At 39.9% G+C, this 23,861-nt stretch overlaps 1 protein-coding gene across 1 annotated transcript; it reads left to right on the top strand.

Moving 5' to 3' along the window:
* Nucleotides 1-2,574: 2,574 nt before the first annotated feature.
* kynu (kynureninase) lies at nt 2,575-15,353 on the top strand. The gene is made up of 14 exons (XM_080877851.1): nt 2,575-2,710; nt 4,558-4,752; nt 4,836-4,956; nt 5,032-5,114; nt 7,163-7,224; nt 7,340-7,411; nt 9,529-9,603; nt 9,889-10,035; nt 11,237-11,335; nt 12,526-12,599; nt 12,895-12,947; nt 13,193-13,278; nt 14,136-14,366; nt 14,861-15,353. The coding sequence occupies exons 2-14, from the start codon at nt 4,584-4,586 to the stop codon at nt 14,993-14,995; spliced, it is 1,407 nt and encodes a 468-aa protein (XP_080733977.1). The 5' UTR covers nt 2,575-2,710; nt 4,558-4,583; the 3' UTR covers nt 14,996-15,353.
* Nucleotides 15,354-23,861: the final 8,508 nt, after the last annotated feature.

Raw genomic sequence — 23,861 nt, 5'->3', positions numbered from 1 at the left:
TAACAGGTAACTTAAATAACACTTGTTAAAACCAGCGCAGAAGAGCATCTCAATAACAGCAGAAGAGCAAGCTGGGTGCCACTCCTGTCAGCTAAAAACAGGAAATTGAGGCTATAATTCACACAGGCTGACCAAAACTGGATAATAGAAGATTGAAAAGCGTTGCCTCGCCTAATGAGTCTTGATTTCTGGTGTAATATTTGTGTGGTAGGTCAGAATTTGGTGTAAATCAGTGGTCCCCAACCCCTGGGGCATGGAGCAGTACCGGTCCGTGAGTCGTTTGGTACCGGCCTACGAGAGTTGGGGCTCGGTTGTGAAATGTATGGTTTTCAGGGTTTTTATCGTTAACTCAGTTTCCCTGGGTCTTTTCCCGTGTTGTAGTTGTGTGTCTTGTTTTGCAAGAAATATTTACGCATTACCATAGCGACCAGAGCGCATTAAGGGACAGAGAGGAGGATGTTACTCTCATTGTTGTTGGCACATTTCAGGAGGACGCTGCTAATAAAGTTACACAATTACACAGTGAATTCGTGTTTATTATTATATTTACAAAACACCACAGGTTTTTTCTTGGTCGTATCATTTTATTTTGTTGTATTTATCTGCAACACTTTAAAGGCCAGTCCGTGAAAAATATTGTCTGACATTAAACCGGTCTGTGGCGCAAAAAAGGTTGGGGACCGCTGATGTAAACAACATGAAAGCATAGATCCATCCTGCCTTGCATCAACAGTTCAGACCCTTTTTCCCTTTTAACAGGAGGAAACCTCCAGTAGAGCCAGGCTCAGAAGGGGCATGTCAATACCTTTGTGACTACAGTGTACCCATCTTCTGATGGCTGCTTCCTGTACTCCACAGTCACCAGATCTCAATCCAATACAGCACATCTGGGAGTGGAAAAGGAGATTCATATGATTGATGTGCAGCTGACAAATATGCAGCAACTTTGTAATGTCATCACATAATTAGAGACAAAATCTCTAAAGTGTTTTCCAGCACCTCATTGAATCTATAATGAAGAATTAAAACAGTTCTGACGGAAAATTCACGCCAGTATTGACAAGGTGTACAAAATCATGAAATCTTCTAAAAGTACCAACTGATTGTTAGGTGAAAAGGAAAAACCCACCTCAAACATCTTCACATGTTGGATTTGATTCAAGAATAAAGTTGCGTCTTGCAGTGAAACAGAGGTGTACAACTTAACACCTTTAAAACATGACTTAGTGTTGTCCAGCCAGCACCCTTCCTGTGACACACGGGCCACTGCAAGGTGACTTTGACTAGTGTAGTGCCTATAAGAGATGTTTAAAAAACTCCTTCTGCTCAATGAATCTATCATTTGAAAGACTTCTGAACATGCTGGCAGAATGTCTGTTACAGAAAATCAGTCAACGGATTTGATTTAGTTAACAAAGCCAGAGAATCAGTAATTAAAACCCTGATTGCTTTTTCACTTCTGCTCACTGTCCTCACTTTCAGAGGGGATTTGTCTGCTCCTTTCTCCCAGACAAAAATCTTGTGTCCATTTTATTCTATCAAAATTCGTTAAAACCAATAAAACTTTAAAAGAGTTTATAGTTTTTACATGCACGCGATAACATTCAAAAACAGTGGTAGCAAGCATGTTTGGAAAAATTCCCAACACTGCACAACATTGGCCTGAGGCAGCATAAAGAAAAGCAGAAGTTTTGAACTCACACACACACACACACACACACACACACACACACACACACACACACACACACACACACACACACACACACACACACACACACACACTTTTTAAAAATGGTTTATGGCATCTTAAAGGTACAGTCAGTAATTCTGTACTCAGATATACACACAGATTAATGTTTAATGATGTCTCCCAACAACTGAGTTCTCATAATACTTATAATCAATGTATGAATAATACACAGGAGCAGGTTTGCACTTTGTGGAAGCAGCCACGTTGCTCCACCATATTTGAATACAGTGGCTGTGAAGGACGCTGCTGTAGCCAAACTAAGAGACCTGTGACTAAACTTTCACCACTGTCAGAGTTTGAAGGGAATGGACCAGACATGGGACATATTGTTAATAATGATTTGCTGCCATCTAGTGGACAAATGGCAGAAGCCTGAAAGAAAAGGAATGACAGCCTCCAGCTCATCACCGTGCAACTCAAGTCAAACTTGGTGGTGTTTATACTTGTATAAATCAGCAGTTTGAGAGCATGCTGAAGGAAGAAATAAAAAAAAAATCTTTTTTTGCATGGACACAAAATCAATAAAGGAATGTTTACAGTTTGATTCCGGCGCTGGATGGGAGTAAATCCTCACACAGCCTGGCTTAGCATCCGTTGGAAAGTCTCAAAGCAGAAGAGCGGACACTGATGCAGCTACAGAATAACGTCTTTTGATCACATGGCCAGCTCTGTTTTCACGTGGAACTTCGCTCTGTAAGTTTGTTCCATTTTCATACATGAAACAGAAACCACAAAATGAGGAAGTCTTTCCTGCTCTGCCTTGTGTGTGTGCGCACAGGCGAACTTATGACAGGATATTAAAGAGCGTGTTTGAGTATGTGTCATAGTTCATGAAAACAATGATTAACCTGATAGTGCAAACAAAGAGCTCAAAGAGCGTTTGCAGAGGACACGATTCACTCAGTCTGACTGCTGAATGCATAGAGGAAGCTCATCTGCAGACCAACTGATCCAACTGTGAGTTACAGCTTTCAGAGCTCGAAAACTTCCACTTTACAGCAGAATGAATAAATAATGAGGCATGCAATGCTTTAACAAGAACAATTGTCAGCAGAAAAGCCTCTAAACTCAGTGTTTAATTGTAAAAGAACTGCAGTGTTATTGATAAGGAACGCAGAGACTTATCAGGCATATTAAAAGGAAGCTGCCTTGTGCTTAGACAGTGTGAAACAAAACATTTTAAAGGTGTTTGGGTGTACTAATCTTGCAGAATGTCATGTTACAGAAAAATCCTGGTAAAGGTTTTTTAAAAATTTGTGGTTTAAAAATGAAGAAACCAACTCTGGAAAATCAAAAATTAAATTTCTTTCTATATATTGTCTAGTTTGTTCTTTTGAGGACTCTTGGAGCCTAATGATCTCAGCTTTGATCAAAAGTCTCTGTCTATGTTAGCTTAGGAGGATATTGCAGACAAGCCCTCTGAAAAGATCTTAGTGATTCAGCTGATGGATGTTGATTATAGACAGAGGAAAACAAAGAGAAAAACAGAAGGAAATACGAGTTTGTATTTTAAATTGATTTGACAGACCAACACTTTAAAATATGAACATACAACATTTAATATGGTTGCTTCGTGGATGTGCAAGTAGTCACCAGTCTTTGCATGGATCTTCTGTCCTGATCTGCTGTTGACTCTCCATTACTGGCCAGTGGTCACACATTAACCCAGCATAACCCCGTTGTGTTCCATAGGAGACATATTGGGGCTAAATTTAGGCCAGGGAAATGTCTGGATATGCCCAGAATCCAGAGGATATGTGGGGGTAGGTACAGACAGGGTGGAGTGCTGCTGCAAGAATGGCACTAGGTTGCAGCACCTCATCTCAGTGCCTCTGTCCAGTCAGATTTCCACTAAGAGCAGTCAGATCAGAGACGGTACTCTAATGGCTGCAGGAACAGCTCAGAATTGAATCCAGCATGCCAGCAGCCCTGCCTTGGCCAGCGTCAGTCACTTGTAGCATGTGCATTGAATATAGAGGTGTACAAAGGTAAATAACCAATCAGACCAATGACTAAAACATAACATTCACATTTCAACAGAACAGGTTTGGGGTTCGTATGATATTAAAATGATGCAGAGAAAGAGATTTAAAAGAAAGACTGAAAATGTCCTTTACAACACAAATGATCCCATGTGGATAATGAATCTTTCCAGAGTAACAGTGTTGTGATTATAGGACAACCCAAACTAATTTGTATCTTTACACAATTCTACAGCAATCAGATCTAAAAAAAAAAAAAAAAAAGGTCCCTTGAAACAGTTTATTCCTTTATTACTAGCCACTCTAAAGAGTAGCTAATAATAAGCCCCTATAAAGGTGGACGAATCCTAAAGTTTGCACCTGGACCTTTGACATGAGCTCTAAGAAAAAACAAAACAAACGACCTGTTCTGCTAAGAACACTTAAAGTTTACTTTGGGTGTATTTCAGACCACAGATGATGTTAAACTAAGAGACCTGTGACTAAACTTTAACTTGCCCTTAGAGTTAGTGCTGTTTTCGGGACATTTGGTCAAACAAGGAATCACACAGTGTCTGTCTACATGTGAGCTTAACTACCAGAAACACCAGACTTGGGTTTTTGTTGTTTTTTTTGTTGTTGTTCCTTTACATGTATCTGTAACACCACCACAGAGGATTTTAAATTAAACCCTGAAGGCAGACTTTTAGCTTTAAGGGGAGGAAGGTCAGACAATGTCAGTAAACACCTAAAAAACAGATCTGGAAGTCTACGCACCCAGAGACTGCAACCCTATTCCTAATAAAGATAAAATGTCTTCCCTAACTGATGCTTTTCCTGCAGGTCAGCAGCCCACCGATCCCTCCACAATGGATGAGTTTGACGGCTCGACTCCCAGCGAAACTGTGAAACGAGTGTCTGACTCTCTGGGCTGCAGTCCAACCTCTGCAGAAGTGGCTGCTTACTTCGATAAACATGACAAACTGCGACACTTCAGGGAGGAATTTCTGGTGCCGAAAATTACAGAGCTGCCGCCTTGTGAGTGAAAAATGTTTCATTAAGGTTGATGGAGAAGAATATTTGTTATTAGCAGTTGTTTAATTCTGTTGATGTTTCTTTAGCTGATCTCTCACTGGTCAATGGTGCCAAGGACTGCATCTACTTTTCGGGCAACTCGTTGGGGCTGCAGCCTAAAAATGTCAAGAAGTACCTGGAAGAGGAACTGGACACGTGGGCCAAGATGTATGTTAATGCTTACATTTGATATTTAACCAAAGGATGAGGCACAGTGGCATGTATTGATGTATTCTTTTACAGTGCTATCCATGGACACACAATGGGTGCGAGACCTTGGGCATGGGCTGAAAACAACATTGAGGAACTGATGGCCAAAGTTGTAGGTAAGAAACACTGACGCTTGGCTGGTCCCTCTAAAGTAGGTCAGGATTTTTGGAGAACACGATGTTTTCCAAAGCTGCAAATTTTGGCTCACCTGAACTAGTCTGACAATGGCTGTAACAGTTGACTGATTAAGAAAACCCAAAAGGCAATTGGCGTTTTTGAAGGAGTTTGGGAACTTTCTAGCACTGCACTTCTCACAGTTTTGATACCGTTGAGTAAATTTAGAATCAGAGTACTTTGTTAATCCCTAAGGAAATTATGGAAGACCATAATTTGCAGACAACTTGCCATCATCCATGCAAGCTACCACGGTCATGGGGTACACATATTGCCCTAGCAACTGGTGGTTACCAGGGGTTCACAAACTGGTCTATAGGCCTGTGTGATTGCAGCTTTAGCAAATACTTTCACAGCAACAGCCAGCAAACAGCTGAGGAATAACGTTTTTTCCTAGCAACCAGGGGTTTCAAAGATGGTCACTGACAAGTCTCTAGGCCCGTGTGACTAGGACCTAAGCTGCTTTAGCCTGCCCACCGTTGGAGCTCTTCTGCAAGTAGCTTTACACCCACGACTATTTTTCCCAATTTGCTCTGTTTTGTTCAACAGTCATTTCTGCGTCTTTGAAAGGACTTGAGAGGCCCAAGAGCAGAACCTGCCAAAGGAAAGATGGTTATTTCCAACGATTTTAGTTGGAAATAAGTCTCCTTTTCACTGAAAATACTCATAGTGGTCCTAATAAAAATGTTTTCTAAAGCTTCCATTTTAACTTGAGCTAAGTGTTGGGTGGTTCAATCTAGAGTTTCACATTTGTGTGTTCTTCTGTGATGCTCACACACAGCTGTAGTTTTAAAACAGTCTGTCCCATTTACCTTAGCTGGTAGTCACTGCACTTTTCCATCCAGGCCTGTTTTGAAGAGTGCAAAGTCCATCTGTGATTTCATTCACAAGTTCTGGATGAGGAAGACAATGACAAGAATACATGTGATCATTTGAGTCCTTCAGATAAAGATGACTATCCGGTCGTTAAGTCTGACGTCACTAACCGTGTCTGGGCCTAAACTTGCTGCAGGTCCATATATCAAACGATCACTATGTCATTACTGAGAGTTGAAAAACTGTCTAAAGTCTTTCATCTTTAATAAAATGATCAGCGTTCTGCTCTACCAGGTGTAACAATTGAGTTTAACATCCAGGCATCCATGAAAACGGAATTTATGACATTTAACGGAGTTAGAAGTTAGCAGGAAGTTAGCTCGCTAGCTTCTATCTAAATACAATATAGCATGTCCTGACTGCGGGGTTTTGGAAACAAATTAAAACGTACAGCTCTGCTTTCACTTCCAACATAAATGAAGACTGAAAACTAAACAGCAGTGACGTTTGTAGGGTTACTGAAGTTTGGCTAGCTGGTATATAATGATGTGCTACGTGACCGCTAGCAACACAGCTATGTTAGCATAATATAAACAAGCTAACTTTTTTTCCACTCGATAAAAGTTAACGTGAGTGTTCTCGGTGGTCAGGAACAAATGTAATCGCATGGCAGGATGCTGTAAAAGGACCAAACTTCAGCCAGGAGAACAACTGAGATAATCCATCCACAATACGAGGTTAGTCATTCATATACTGCTGCATGGGCTGGGCTGTAGTTACATCCTAAGGTTTTAAAAACTGAGCTTAAATAAATGATTAGCGTAATAAAAGCCGAGGGAGGTCAACAGTGATCACTGACTGTTTTAGGAGCTTTTTGAGATTAAATAGAAGAAAATACATAACATTAAACATGTTAACAACACAAAAGCCATATTAAACGCAGACTACTTTAGGCCCGGAAGTAGGATTTGTCACGTCATCACTTAACGACCGGATAGTTTGACCATTTTGTGAACTGAAGGTTTCAACAAAAGCTACTATGCTTTAAATAACCTGGATTTCCTCATTTCTGCTGTTACTGAAATGAAATGAAAGCCTTGGGGAAATTTCTCAAACATTCACATATTAATTAAGAACATGACTCATATTGTCTTTCTTCTTTTGTTTTTGACAGGAGCTAAAACTGAGGAAGTGGCACTGATGAATGGTCTGACAGTAAATTTACATCTTCTGCTGGTATGATACAATCACTTACTGTTTCACCCCATTTAAATGATGAGATATACAAACATAACACACATAGTTCAACAACTTTCAAACTGAACAGTAATGTCTTTCAATTATTCGGCAGCTTTCCTTCTACAAACCCACTAAAACTCGACACAAAATCCTTCTAGAGGACAAGGCCTTTCCATCTGATCACGTGAGTACATCCACACATGATCACATTTTTCTCTCAAATCCTCCCTTTGGGGATTTTTCTTTCCCTGATCCATGAATTCAGCTTTACTAGTTTTGTCTAACTCAAAAGAAAAATTAAACTTCACTGGATGATTAGTTGGGGTCTGATCTTGTGTTTCGCACCAGTTTTAACACTCGAGAAACATTTCTAGCCCAAAGAACTGACATTAATTGAAGGAGGAAGGTTTTTGAGATCTGTCCAGAGTGTACATTAGAGATACCCTTGACCCTATGTTTGTTAAGTACAATACCAATTCTGAAAAAGCTGTGTAAAATATGAATAAAAACAGAATGCAGGGATTTGCAAATCTCATAAACCCATATTTTATTTATAGTTGAACATATGGACTGGTTCTCATACAGCACTTTTCCACTCAACTTTCTACTCAAAGTGCTTTATGCAATATGCCATACCAGCACATGTTTTCTACAGCTAGGTGTTTTCTATCTAACATTCATAATCTAATGGATGCATCAGAGAGGAACTTGGGGTTCAGTATCTTGCCCATCAATACTTTTGCATGCAGACTGGACCTAAAGGGTCCTAAAAGGGCTTAAACGGAGTCTTTTCCTGCACTCAGTGTTTCTCTTACTTGTCTATGGTGTAAATAATCTCTTGTCTCCTCAGTTCAAGTTGGTCATTAACCGCCCTGTTATGTTCGTTTCTCAGGAACACTGTTTGTAGGTCAACTTGACCCAGGGCATGTTTACTATGTTTATACCTGATTATTAACTCCATTACTAACCATTTCAAACAATAATTGGTGTAAATGGTGTTTATTTTTACCTCTCACAGATCGTGGTTCAGTGAGGGTAATTCACTTGTTTTTCATAAAAAATGCATTTTAAAACATTTTTAATGCACATTAGAAAGACCTGCATATAAAACACAATAGTTTTACATGACATTGATTATTTTAAAATTTTGTTTTATAATTTACATTTTTTTTCTTTGTATGTAGTGATGTAGAGAAAGTAACATGTGACATCTCTTCTGTTCTGGGTCAAACTGACTTAAAATCAAGACTAATGACTCAAGAGGATTTGTACTGAAAGTAAACTCTAGAAAGAAACAAAAGAACAAAAGAACAAAATAAGGGATAGCAATATGAACACAGTGTGTGTGTCTGTGAGTCTCCACAGCACACAAGTGACATGTCGTTACATGTTGCAATAGTAAACACTATCCAGTGTTTAGAACCAGAAATACACAAAAATTAATAGGTGGAAATGAACAAGGTGCATGTGTCTACACAGCACATGAGGGACATTTCATCACTCAGGAAAGATCTCCGCCCAAATGACAAATGTGTTGTAGGCTGATACATCGATGTTGTAAAAGATGACAAGTGGCCAGCGTGCAGTCATTCACTTGGTGCTGTAGGACCCTGTGACTTTGTCCAAGTTGTCAACCCACCCTTTGGTGGCACTGCAGTCTAGAGTCATTTCTGGTCCTCTCGTGTGCTGATTTCAGCATTTTTGTACAAAGTGCTCATGAGCACAACTTTTTTCCCCTTTTGGTGGCAATAAGGTACCAGGGCTGTAGTGTCTGTGAAGGCAAATATGGAAGACTGAGGGGCCCTGTTCTTGGTTTTCAGCAGCTCAGCAGAGAGTTCTGTTCTTTCGGACTGTTCTAACCATTGTGAGCTTTCTCTTTAGAAGCTCCTGAACCAAGTTGTAGTCACAGGTTATGTTGTGCCCCTGAGACCTTGTGCCATATCAAGCACAACCTTTGTGACATGATTCTTCTCTGGGGCTCTTCCAGCCAGCTTCCCAGTGTTAACCTGCATGTTCAGTGTATAGCTGGTGTTTGCATCACATGCTGCCCATAAAAGGTTCCTGTCCTACCCACTTGTCCTGGGACATGTGGGTAACACATGGGTTGTACATATGTGAAAATGCACAATGTTTATTTTATATGTTGATTACCTTTATGAAGCCAAGCACAAGAAGTTTCATACTGAAAAAATACTTTAAACTATTTATTTTAGATTTTTACAATTTAAAATGGTTCAATTTGACTTGCAATATAACAGGAGGGTTAAATCTTCAGTGTCCTTCTTGAATCTCTTTCCTCAGTACGCTGTGGAGTCGCAGATCCGTCTGCGAGGACTCGATCCTAAGGACAGCATGCTGTTGCTGTCACCCAAGCCGGTAACACACTGCACACTTTTATCTAAACTAATTTCTCCATGGAGGAACAAATGATGGATAGTTTTCCTCCCCAAAGCAAATCCTCAGGTCATCTACTTCACGTCACGTGTTAGCATATCACTACTAAAACTTTCACAGCATCTTAACTTTCAAAGATGAAGAGCAGTTGCCGACCTATTGAGTGCATTTCATGCTGTTATATGAACAAACGTGTCTGTAGCTCTGTGTCAGTTAGAAACTAAACACCGTTTAAATGACAATGCTGAGCACTTTCTGTGTGTTCAGGGAGAAGAGACCCTGAAAACCGAGGACATCCTGGAGGTGATCGAGAAGCAGGGCGACTCTATCGCAGTGGTAATGTTTAGCGGGGTTCAGTATTACACCGGCCAGCTGTTCGACATGGCCTGCATCACTGAGGCTGGCCAGAGGAAGGTGAGGAGAGGATACTGTAACCCAGTGGTTCCCAAAGTGGGGGGCACATTACTGGGGGGGCGCAGTATGAATAAAAAAAAAATGCTTGAACACTGCTAGCACAATGGACAAGTTTTTGACGGGGCTCCCACACAAACGCAAAGCAGAAGATGAAGCATCGCCAAATATGTTTCCAAACCAACTCCCTTCCAAGCCAAAGACTTGAAAATATGGTGAAGCATATCTTGCCTTTGGCTTTACCTGCACAAGTGCCAAGGTAGGTCTCCCCGGCAGAGTTTGTTTCCCCTGCATCGGGAACACGCGCTGGGCTGTCCAAATCACGGACAAACAGTATCCCACATTCTTGATTAGTTCACAAACACGTCTTATAATGACTAACTACTCCTGAAATTTTGGAGATGTTAGCTCTTTATACAGTAAAGCTACAGATTTTCTTGTAAAACAAAGGGGGGCCTAGCAAAAAGAGAAACCACTGTAAGCAAAAAATACTCAGATAAAAGTCTTTAATGATGTTTCAATGAGGCCTTCCAGTCACCAGAACTTTCCGATTTTCTTGTATTACTTAAATGAGAGTTGACACTTACATAAAGAAGCATGTATATGATTTCTCCCGGTGCTTTCATTATTTATTTCCAAAAAAGTTCAAAAGAACAGAACAGATGGAGAAAAGTACCAATCGCAGATCTGCATTTCCAGCTAGAGTTGGTGGGTATCACACCCACTGTGCGAAGTTTGATGGGCCAACAATAATACTGATGCACAATTTTTTAACTGAGTGAGTTTTGCCCACTGTGACTCTGACTGACCAACGTTAACAACAACGCTATTCCCTTTTTCCAATTGTGTGTTTACACCCAAATCTTTTACCCATTTTCATCTCAAATTTTCACCGCATCTCGCCATCATTTTATGAAATATTGGTGTTATTTGCAATAAATCCCATATTTTTTGATGCAACTCTTCAGTTGTGAAACTTTCCGGCCTGACCAAATGTTTCCTTGAATTGTGGAAAGAGTCAATGTCCAAAGAAAACTTAGAAGTCTCTAGAAGTCCTGGAAAGCTATTGCTCAAGACCACTTACAAAAATGTGAAGAAAGTCTGTTATCTTGGAAGCAAAAGAAAAATTAATCAGGGCCTTCTCGAGACTTTTGCTTTGTGCTGTATATTAAGTTGTTACTGTGTCCTCTGTTTGTTCTGTCAGGGCTGTTATGTCGGCTTCGACTGCGCCCACGCGGCAGGAAACGTCGAGTTGGAACTGCACGACTGGGGTGTCGACTTCGCCTGCTGGTGCTCCTACAAGGTCAGCTGACAGGAGACTTCTAAAGTCCTGCTCACTGTTTCATCCAGACACAGTCCAGAGTGAATGAGACTCTGTGGAGCTGTAGGACAAATGTCCTTTCTGAGGAATATTAATGTTCTTTCTGGCAAAGGTTGAGACAACACAACCAGTTCCGATTTTAGACGCTTATACCAGGGTGTCAAACTCATTTTACATCGTGGCTCACATACAGTTCACTTTGATCTCAAGTGAGCCGGACCAGCAAAACTCCCATTTAATCCCTGAGATATTTTAATGTAAGAAAAAGAACTTCAACAATAGATCTGTTTTTCTATTTGATAAAGAAATGGTGCTGTAGTAAAGGAAAGAAGTGTGGCAGCATGACTCTTTGGGCTTAAAGTTTAAGAAATGAATTACAGAAAATTTCTGGTGTCTCATTGTCCACACTGTCCTGTAATTATGTAATTATTATAAAATCAAAGTTTTGTTGTTAATATACAGAATATTTCTTTGTTTTGCCAGGATGCACAAAGCAGCTCATGAGAGAAATTAAGCACACAAACCTATCAGGGTTAGATTTTTCTGAACTCAAGAGTAAGAAATCATGCAATTCTATAACAGATACTGAAAAAACTGGAACTACCTGTCATTTAACAGTTTATTACTTATTTATTTTGGTTTATGAATGACCATGGGGGATGTCTTTATCAAAAACCAATGGAAGGGGCCTTTAAAGATCAAAAGCCTTAGGTAATTCAGCTGATCTCCCATTCAATAACTTCTGTAGTGCTACTTTCTGATCTCTGTGCAGCAGTGATGTTACATCTACCTTAGCGCCATCGCTGAAAACTATGGATCATTTAAACTGAAAACTGCTTGTTAACTGCCATAATCCTTCACATGTAATCCAGGACAGTTTGAAAGAGAAATTGATGTAAGAGCAGAGCGAACAGCCTAAAAGGACAGAACGGGGCATGTGAAAATGTCCGAGATTATCTTAATTTCAGACAAATTTCACAGACTTTTTTATTCATGTATCATAAAGGCAGCGGTAAATACTTATCTCCTTATCACCATTCACTCCAGCTTACTGAGGACTACCTTGCTCACTAACTGCCCTGTTAATGAACTGCAGGCGATTTCAGTACAATTATCAGATAAAAGTATAAATGAGAAATGCTTTGTGATGACTGTGGCTTTTTTGTTTGCAGTATATAAACTCAGGTGCTGGTGGTCTCGCTGGGGCGTTTATCCATGAGAAACACAAACATACCATCAAACCAACGTAAGAAACATTCCTCACAGACATTTTAGCTGGTGGGGATTTTTGTTGGTAGGGTATCCCAGATATCCTTGGCCTAATTTTGACACTCTTGGTTCAGTCACAGCACTGGCAAGTGACACCTTGAGTCAGTCACGGCCAGATGTGGGACATCTAGGATAGTGAAACTAATATCAAATGATAAAATATATCAAACTCAAGTATCTTTCTCTTAAATTAGTCAAAATACGTTAATAGACATAGGATTAAAGATTGGATTAAATAAAGTAACACAGCTCTCTGTTCCCGTGTCCTTCAGGCTGATGGGATGGTGGGGACATGACCTGAAGTCTCGGTTTCAGATGACTAACGGTAAAACTCATCACAGATTCCTCACTGACCTCTGCCTCCTCAGTACCTCTCTCAAGCCTGCTGTGTGCTTTTAGAGTTGCTATTTGCTTCCATCTTGTGGTCTCATGTGAACATTACACCTGCAGTTCTGCCTATTTGGAGACCTTTATGTTTAGAGTGTAAAGAGCACACCTCTCAGGCTCTGAATGAACTGAATGGATCCTGAAGCTTTGAAAGGGTTCTTGACTTTTTCCTTCTGTTTTTAGTGATGGAGCTGCAGCCTGGAGTGAGCGGCTTCAGGCTGTCGAACCAACCAATCCTGCTGGTCTGTCCACTGCAGGCCAGTCTGGAGGTACTCCTTCTAGACATGTTAATCAACCTGAATGAAACGTATTTCATAAGCTTGCTAGGGTTCAAGGATTATTAGCATCTATTTAGTGTTCGGGAATTGTGAATCGTTACAAATTATATGTAGTTTGTGTAGTAAATGATCTCAAAACGACAACTATATTACGTGTACAATATATGCGCGCCATTGAAATTACACGTATGTTGTGGACATTATATGCAAACCATTGACATTACATGTGTGTTATGTGCAGGTTATTGAAGTTACATGTCCGTTATTAACATTACAAGTGTTATGTGTATGTTTTTGTCATTACGTGTATGTAATGTATGTATGTAGTGCACTGACACTTTGGGGTAACTGGAATTGTTGTCATGCATATCTGTAAGTAAGTGTTTATCAAACAGTGATGCTAATAGTGCCTGTAGTCGATTACAAGTTGAATACACAGCTTGAAAAAACTATATGTGTTCATTATTCATCTCTTTCATTGTTTAATTGTTGTACATGTCTATTTAATGGTTATTTAGTGTTTGCTTATTTCAGCAGTTTATTATTTATTATGGAAACTTGTTTCTGCCACTGAAAACAAGCATTTTTTGCCATACATAAGTTCAAAATTTGGGTTATTATCTCGCCTTAATTGCTCAAACTTATGGAAATAACTGAAAAATTGAGAAAATTCCTTTTTTAAAATTTGAGAGAGTAATCTAAAATCATGTCTTATGGAAGGGAAAAATGCTGTTTTCAGGCTTCCTTAATATATCAGCATAGTCTTGTACACGAAAAAAAAAAACATTTGCCTGAAGTAACATCTATTTTTCATTTTCTTTCCTCATACACGATTTAAATCTTGCCAGGTGTTTAACATGACCACCATGCAGGCTCTGCGCAAGAAGTCCCTCCTACTGACAGGCTACCTGGAGTATCTGATTAAGCACTACTACACTAAGGACCCGGCTCAGCCTCACAAACCTCACGTCCACATCATCACACCGTCGGACCCTCAGCAGAGAGGCTGCCAGCTTTCGCTCTCCTTCTCTGTTCCCATCAAAAGAGTCTTCGAGGAGCTGGAGAAGAGGGGCGTCGCTGTGAGTATAAACCCCGATATCTGTTTCTAGTACAAGCCTAATCAGGTAAAAATACAAGAATGTAATTAATTTTAACATCAAATGTAAATTTTGTCTTTTTAAGTTCTGTGTTGTTATCATCAAAAGTTTAGAAAAGGGGTTGGTCACGTATTTGGCATCTTAGCCAGTTCAGTTTTGTATTTGGTTTCTTTTTTGGAGCCAGAAGTGTCCAAAGTTTGTGAATTCAGCTTGTTTTTATAAACCGATACCTGATCATTAGTGCCAAGTACATACAAATAAAACATTAGCATTTAACTCACTAAAACCAGAGCACAGACTGGTGGAGGATCTTAGCAACTAACTTCATAAAAACAACTATAGGGACATGCTCGCTTTTGTAACTTGCCTACAGTGGCCATTGGAGGAGCTCCAGTTTTTGGCACTTTAATTCCTTGTGCTTCAAAAAATGACCACCTGAACAATTTTGAACTCTTTTGTCATTTCCTGTCTCATAGTGTGACATGAGGGAGCCCACCGTGCTGCGAGTTGCTCCGGTGCCAATGTACAACTCCTTCAGTGATGTCCATCGCTTCATCAGAGCGCTGGGAGAGGCTCTGGCCGCCAGCAAGCAAGATTGGGAGAGGAACTGACTGCTACAAACTCCTGTGTTTTTTCATGGTTATTAGGAAGGTTGTAAAGCATCATGCTTTCTTTAAACGCCTCAGGTCTCTCATTTTGTGCCTTTTGGAACCATTTGAGCCTCATTATCTTCACTGTATTTTTAAACTTTTTTTTATCTGTTGCAGAGATATTTGTCATAAATTCTCAGAAGTAAAATATTTTTGGTGACAGTTTAAAATAAAGCTGAGAACAGCCTTCAGATTGAGAGAGAACCCTGACGTTCCCTTGGTCTTTGTTTTGTTCTCTAGGTCTCTCTTTGAAATTGCACATAAAATATGGCTTGTTTTGCATACCTACCTAACACACCAGTACTTAAAGCCTTATTGCAAATTTTTGCAATCTTATTGTTTTTTTGAAAATTATTTTTTATTATTTAATAAAGTATATTAATGTAATATGACACAGGGCTTTTGCATGAACAGTAACTGAATACATGACTAGCTGCAGTAAAATAAAAGATGGATGTACTCACCAAAGCACGACCCACTACTTTGGAAAGTCCCAAATTCGCAATTTTATCCATTGCCGTTGTGGTTTTCAGCCAATAAAGCTGATTCTGACAGGAGATACACTCTAACTGTGACTACTAGTACATCAGTAGTACATCAGTGCTTCACATACTTCTTCAACCTGCAGGTTGGCACAGTTACCATGTTGTCAACCAAAGACTACACCATGAAATCGGTATGTGACCAAATGCTACGAGACAACTAACCTTCAGTTTTAAAGCTGTGGCTTTAAGTAATGGTAAGAAAACTATTTACACAATTCTATGACACCACAGCGATGTGAAATGTATCGCTTGCATTTAAAATAGCGAATTGGATATAAATCCTTTGATTTTAATAATTCAAATTTTATTTGTCACGTACACAGTCATACACAGTACGATATGTAGTGAAATGCTTGGACAACTGCTCGTGACCTAAAGAAAACAAAAAAGGAAAGGCTATGAATAAGATAGGAAATAAATATGAAAAATTAAAAAGGGTAAATTTAACTAGGAAGGAATAAAATATAAATTAAGGTTAAAAATGAAATAACTGTACAACACAAATTAGAATGAAGGGTAAATTTAACTGGGAAGGAATAAGATAAAATATATAAATTAAAGTTGAAAATAAAATAACTGTACAACAAAATACACAATACACAATATAGAACTATATAAGAATGTATGAAGAAATCTAAATATAAATAAATATATACACAATAACAGCAGCTGTACAAGTATTAACCGGAAATGAAGAATATAGTGACCAGTGTTGTGCAAAAACAATGTCCAGAAAGTCCAGTGTGTGTGTAAGAACCATATGTGTGGGTCAGTACTGTGTGGTGGTGTGATTGAGAGACCGTATCGCCTGCGGGAAGAAGCTCCTCCTCAGTCTCTCTGTGTTGGTCTTCAGGGAGCGGAATCGCTTTCCTGACCTCAACAGAGAGAACAGTCTGTTGTTGGGATGGCTGAGGTCCTTCACGATCTTCCTGGCCTTGGTCCAGCACCGCCTGCTGTAGATTGAGTGCAGGTCAGGGAGCTCGGAGCGGATGGTGCGCTCAGCTGACCGCACAACCCTCTGTAGAGCTCGTCTGTCCTGCATGGTGCTGTTCCCGAACCAGGTTAAGATGTTTCCCGCCAGGATGCTCTCTATGGTGCACGAGTAAAAGTTCCTGAGCACCTTGGAGGGCAGTTGGAAGTCTCTCAAGCGTCTGAGGTGGTAGAGACGCTGTCGGGCCTTTTTCACCACGGTGTTGATGTGACAGGACCATGACAGGTCCTGCGCGATGTGAACTCCGAGGTATTTGAAGCTGTCCACTCTCTCCACTGGGCACTCGTTGATGACGGGGGTCTGGTAGTTCCTCTCCTGCTTAGTGCTGAAGTCCACTATCAGCTCCTTTGTCTTACTGACGTTTAGAAGGAGGTTGTTCCTCTGGCACCAGTTCTCCAGATTCCTAATCTCCTTCACGTAGGCCGTCTCGTTGTTATTAGAGATCAGGCCCACCACGACGGTGTCGTCAGCAAACTTGATGATGGTGGTGGAGCTGGTAGTGGCCACACAGTCAATAGATATTTAATATATTTTCTTATACATATGGTGATGTGAAAAAGTGTGAAAAAGTATTTGAACCATTCTTGATTTATTAGCTTGTTGCTATTTGATCAAATAAAATGTAATATTAGACAAGGATAACTCAAGTACCTGGCCCTGTGTGAAAAAGTACATTTAAAAACATCAGTAATGATTTTTTCTTAGTTATTATTATTATTGCTATTTTTACCTGCTGGTTATACAAGTCTTTTCTCGTAGTATTTATCACATCTAAACAGACTATTAGTGTTAAGGTGTTAACACCGGTGTCACACCAATTATATTTCTGTATATTTCTTCTATATAAATGATCATAAACATCTCATTAAAAAAGTGACAATTCTCAAAAGTTCAATGCTATTCAAATAATGAACTATTTGTATAAGTAGGAGAAAACTAAGAAACAACCCCATGGTTGTTTATTGTACACTTATATATAATTTATTAATAATTAATGATTGATGAGTGATTTCTATGTCAAAAGGCAAATTAAAATTTAGTTTTTTTAAATTTGGAGGACATTTTTCTTATTGTCATGGCTTAGCGCAACAGCACATGGGGAAACACGATGATGCAGTTATATTGAACAAAAGTTAGATCCCACATTATGATTGCAAAAACACTTTCTTTGAACAGCCCGTATCAGAATGCTGCCGTAGCTCTCACTCCCCTCACCCCTGTGACCCTCCTCTTCGGTGGAGCATTTGGGCACGACACCCAGCGAGCTCACAGCATGAGGTTTGCAAATTACAGCATTTTTTTTTTCATTTGGGCTGTGAGGGAGGAATCTAATGAAACCCTTTTTTTCTCCCCCTCTCTCTTCCACCCGTCTGTACATTACACACATGAGTTAGCCGACAGTCCTCCCCTTACCAATTAACACCTACTTTATTATAACGTTGACTTCTCCCTAATGTTCTTGCATGTGTTTATGCACTATTACCTTGACGGATGCCTCTTCCACGATTAGACATAATTGGCATATCAATATGCAAAACCTAAATGGATTAACCTTCTTTAAAACTAATGAGCACTTGGATGCCCAGCTGGGGAATGGACCAAAATTAGCATTTGTCATCTTTTTGGGATGATGTGAGAATAAATAATTGAAGAGTGGCTGGTATTGTCTTTCCTGGGGCTACTTAACCTTACAGTGACTGTACTGTAAAATGGAGAAAAAAAAAGAGAGAGCGAGAGAAGGAATATGCAGATTTACTGTCTTAATGATGACCGCCGGCTTGCTGGGTTCACACACACATGCAGGGGAAAAAAAAAAATACAAAGTAGCTCCGTCTTTGCTGAGGGAAGTGGACAGTTTTGATCAAAGAATTGGCAAAGTAAGGTTTAGTTAGGCAAAACAAACTGTGGCACTTTTGAAAGGTTTTTCATGATCAGTAGAGGAGGATTAGAAATATACCCCAGATCTAAGCACTTATGGGTAGATTAAAACATTTTTAAACATCAAAACATGGGTGTAATAGAAGAAGTATTTCCAACATGTTATTGAGCTTTCCTAAAATTAAAAAAAGTTAAAATTATTGCAGTAGATTGTAATTTGTTGCTAAAATAAATTGCCCCAGAGGAAGGGCAGTGTATAACTAACTTACAGTGACTTACATATGAAAGTTTCAAATGTAAGTATTTAAGTTAAGATCAGGAAGTATTTTCAGGAGAATGAACATAAAATAAAGAGATGCAATGTTGTTCTAAAATACATTTATGAAACTGCTCCAATGGTTACAGAGCTTTTTTGCTATTACAGTGAGATATTTACACCTCTAAATACACCAATTCAGGTCAGAGTTTTAGTCAAGATACTTCAGTACTCTTTGTTTTTAACATGTTTTCTTAGATGAGCTTCAGAAAAAGACTGAAAGCTGTAGGGGGCAAAAAACTGCTTAGCTTGGGTAGCACCAAGACAAAAATATCTCCCGAGTTAGTTTTAAACTTGTTGTTAAAATTTGGTTTCTAAACTGTAATGTCCAGCACTAAAAAGATAGAAAGACTCGCACTATGAAGTCTCAGTTTCTCAATGAATATGTCACCATGAGCCAGTGAATTCTGTGTACTGCTCAACTCTGTGAAAATTACACGGCTCCAAGAAAAGCTTGGGCATGGTGTGGTCTGGCAGGAGTTCAAGGTTGTGTGATCACCTGACAGTTAAAACATAACTTTTTAAGTCCAATATCCAAAGTAAAAAATGCTCCAAAAGCTGCTTGCGTGTGGCTTAGTAGGTCAGAGAGCAAAAAGATAGTTTCGGCTTTTAGAGACAAAAGTGAACTTTGGAGTTTAACATCCAAAAGAAAGACTGCAAGCTGGCCAGAAATCAGATCAAACCTCTGACCTGATAGGTGAGGGAACATGGTTTTCTGCAAACACACAACTATTACTATTACTTGTGGATGACTTTTAATAAAATTACTTTGCCAAGTACTGAAGCCGTAGATGAACTATTAACATTGTTTGCAAATGCTGTACTTAAAAAAACATTACATTATCCCGTGGCGATGTAGCTGATGACATATTAATACATTGCCCATCAAAGGTGACGGACAGGTTGACAGATGAGGTCCGACAGGAGTCTCCATGGAATATGATGACACTGTGATCTGCAGTGAGTGTAGGGAGCAGGTGGAAGAAAGACTGGGGAGGTGGAGGTATCCTCTGGAGAGAAGAGAAATGAAAGTCGGTAGAATCAAGACAGAATACATGTGGGTGAATGAGAGGCAGACAGGTGGAAAGTTGAAGGTGGATGAGGTTAAATACTAGGGGTCAACCACTCGAAGCAACAGACATTGCAGTGCAAGAGAGGTGAAGAAGAGAGTGCAGGCAGGGTGGAGCGGATGTAGATGAGTGTTAGAGGCAGAAGTAGGTTCAGATGTGAAAGAAATACTTCATTTGCTATCTTCAGCTGAACAACAGAACTTGTAGGGTAGCATTTATTCTAGCAAACCTTTTAAACATTTAAGTTTCTAATAAATTTCACAAGTTAATGAAAGAGCTGCACATTCAGTCAAACCGACTTCAGATTCACATTCATACTTACCCAAATTGTTTTGTTTCCTTGTGCTTCACCCAAACAAATCCAGGTAAAAGGCCAGGCTGGCAAACAGGAAGTGGCAGTTGTATTCAGGGCGCAGGACTATACCAAGTGTGACAAAGTACAGAGGACGGATTGGCTGTTTTAAAGTTTCCAAAGTGGAAGAGATGTCGATTATATCAACATACAGTGTTGTGAGTTTGAATAGTACTTCCAATACTAAGAGTAGGAACGCATAAAAAAATCTTGCCAAATGATTAAAATTGCAGCACAAACTAATATTGGTTATCACATACAAAGATATTTTATGGATTCCAGTCAAAGCAGATGTAAAAGAGTCCGATATCCCCAAATGTTAATCTCTTTTAAGTTAAACTGGAAACTAACTCAAAGAAAGAACCAATGTTGTGTCTACACGTAATTAGATCTTTAGGTGTTGTAGCCAGTCACAAAAACGCATCATTTGTTCCCATTTCTTCAGACATAAAATAGTATTTTTGCACCAACAAGGTGATTCTCAAAGCGCTATTAGCTGAAAACTTGGCATATCTCAGCATGACGTGCTGTGCTTTCTTAAAAAAATGTATCTACAGCAGATAAGCCAAGTCCTTAAGACACAGGAAAAAATCCAGCATCTTACATGGGCCATTGTTGAAGCAGCAGAGAACAGGACAAAAAGCAGAAACACCCACAAAAGAGCTTTGAATGTCTTTGAAGAAGTCTGGAAAACAGGTTGCCACTATTGCTCCCCGATTGAGAAGGTGACCCATATGCCAAAAACTACTACAATGACCCAGTTTGAAGTTCACCCATGTCCTGTGTGTCATTCCCCCCTCACTAATATCCTGCTTTCCTGTCAACTCTCTCTGGATTGGCCTACTTGTTAAACACAACAAAAGCTTGGAGAACTAAATAAATGACAAGAAAATCTCAAAATATAAAGAAATGTGGGGTGGCTCAAGAGTTTTGCACAGTACTACATGCCATGAATGAAACGAAGAAGAAACAACACTTTATAATGTCTCCTGACGGGTTGGTTAAGCAGAAAATAAACTTAAACCGTGATGTTCGGCTGTTTTATCCCATAAATGTCAGATTTTTAGGAACAGGAAGCTTCAGAATCCAATTTGATTAAGAGCACTCAACAAAAGAGCTTCCTAAAAGTTCACTCAAACACAATCGACCTTTATTTCAGGTTGACTGTACTTCTGCCTCGCCCAGACAACATCACTGGTCATATTTTAATAACCCAAACCTTTGATTGGATTCTGGCATCCTTCTGCTTTCCGTGCTTTCAGTCTTCACATGAACGCACACGCAAAGCTGAACTCCCCAGGCTGAACGCTGGTTGATGGTGGCAGCAGTTAACAGGTAATAGGGATTGAGAGCTGCATGAATCAGAACTAATTACCTTAAATAGCCACAGCCTCGGGCTTATTTTTCCAGTCCACGTCTCTCCAATTTGACAGCTGGCAAAGGTAGCTGCTGCTGCTCCAGAGGCGGCGAGGTGCTGTGTGGGACTTTTTCATCCCATTAATTAATTGTAGAGCAACTAAACCGTGAAAAGCTACAGACGGGAACTTTACTGACCGCTCTCTTGGCAGGTCTGCTGTGACAGCCGCCGAGGGGAAGCACCCACTAATAGAGTCAGGTAAAGAATGAAAATGGTGAAATAAATTTTTTTTAAAAAATGGGACTAGATTAGTTTTGGGTGGTTTAACTTCATTTGAGGCAGAGCTAAACTTGGAGCTATCAAAGAATTCCATCAAATGGAGTTTAAAGTGGATAAAAGCAGCTTGTTGTTCAAGGGTTTTGTTTGAAGAGCAGGCTTCATGAATAAGAGACGAAATCACAATAGAGACAAAAAAAAAAAGGCAAAATATTAGCCGAAAAGAAAAAAGGAAAAAAGAAAGGAAGCAAGGGAAGGGGCGCTCTGTGCTCAGATGATTTGGAATCAGATACTACAACCTTGTTAGCATCGCAAGCTTATTTCCATATTAACGACCCCTTCAGAACCTTCAAAGTAATGAATAATTGACAACAAATGAAATGTTTTGATTGTCGTCAGCGCCCGGCGTGTTTAATGTTTCATATGTTGCTTTCCAGCTAATTATGGAGATGGCACATTTGTCAGAAATACGTCCCCCTCGCAACCCTGGCGCAACCCTCCCGCCGTCCTCTGCAGATGCCCTGTGTTTTCAGGCAGGAGGGAGGGGTGCAGACAGACACACGCACCCTGTTGTAATTAGCTAGCAGGGAGTGCTCGGCGACCTGTGAGGGGAGTTGAATGGCGTCCGCTGCTCACGGGTATTGTTTTGGCTGCAGACACAACAGAAGCTCTGCTGATGGGGTGTGTGTGTGCAACAAAATGGAAAGGTAGAGAGTGGGAATGCAAGTACAAAGGTACATGAAAGGCTTTTCGCACCACTTTTCCTTGATGGGGTTGTGCAACCTTGTCAGACTTCAGCAATGTTTTGATTGTAACGTCTGTGCAGACCTTTCTAGATTAGACTCACTGCATTTGTTTTAATCACAAAAGATCGCTTGTTGAAAAGAACTAAAACAAAATATAGCCTTATATTGTGTTAACCCCCACATGGGACCTCTGGGGGTCGCCAGCAGTGGGTAGCACCAGGAGGGTGGAGTTTTTGGTTGAGGCCTTGGAGGATTCTTATGCTCTGTTGGGGAGTTTGGTATAGCTGTCAAAGTAAGACCTTCACAAGGTTTCCCAGCAGAACATTGGAGTTTAAGAAGAAGCTGTCTGCCTCACCTGTCGGTGGATTTTATGTTTGTCAACCAGGTGACCCGAGGCTGCTCTCTGTTTACTGCAGATTTTTTACTACCATGTATTGAGCATGTGAGAGTTGGAGGGTCCCATGTTGCAGACTGACTGAAGAAGAAAGTAAGAACAGCCAGGAGGAAAAAACAATAAAGAAAGAGAGAGAAACAAAGAAGGAAAGGGATAGATGGAAGAGAAAAGGGGTGAAAAGAACAAGAAAGGAAGAAAGTTCAAGAACATAAAGAGTAAAAAAAGTAAGAATGTAAGAAAGACGAAGAAAGACAGAAAAGGAAAGAGAAATCAAAACACGAGGAGAGAAAAAAATCAGCAAAGAAAAAGTACAGAAATGAGAAAAGCAGGGACAAGCAGTAAGTGAAAAAGATGAAGTTAGAAGGAAAAGAGGTTAAAAGAACAAAGAATAATGGAGAAAAAAAGAAATAAAAAGAGAAAATGTGAGAAAAATTAGAAAAAAGACAAGTAGAGAAAAAGATAAAAAGAATAAAAGAGATAAAAATAGATATGGGGAAAGAGATAGAAAGGAAGAAAGAACACAGGAAAAGTAGAAAAAGAAAGCGTGAGTGCAACAAAGACAAAATGTCATGGTCCTGGGCCATGTGGGCCCAGTATTCTTAGTTTCTTGTATTTTTGTATTTCGTTCCTTATTTAGGCCATGTTTCCTAAGTTGTCCTGTTGTGGTGTTCCTTATTTGACTTCCCCTTGTGACTTTTATCCCCTGTGTGCCCCTCTATGTATCTGTGAGCCCTCATCTCCCCTCCTTGTTTCATTCCATGTTTCCCCAGCCCACTATGCCCGTACTCTCTCTCTCCTCCTGTTTGCACCTGTGTACTTCCTGTTTTACTTTGACAGTCTCCCGTCAGTGTTGTTTACTCCTGCCATGTCTTGTTATGTTTATCTGTGTCAGCTGTGTTCCC

This window comes from Rhamphochromis sp. 'chilingali' (assembly GCF_963969265.1).
Source record: "Rhamphochromis sp. 'chilingali' genome assembly, chromosome: 3".
Classification (NCBI taxonomy): domain Eukaryota; kingdom Metazoa; phylum Chordata; class Actinopteri; order Cichliformes; family Cichlidae; genus Rhamphochromis; species Rhamphochromis sp. 'chilingali'.
Note: the sequence above shows the minus strand (reverse complement) of the source record. Positions and strands in the feature narration are given on the sequence as shown.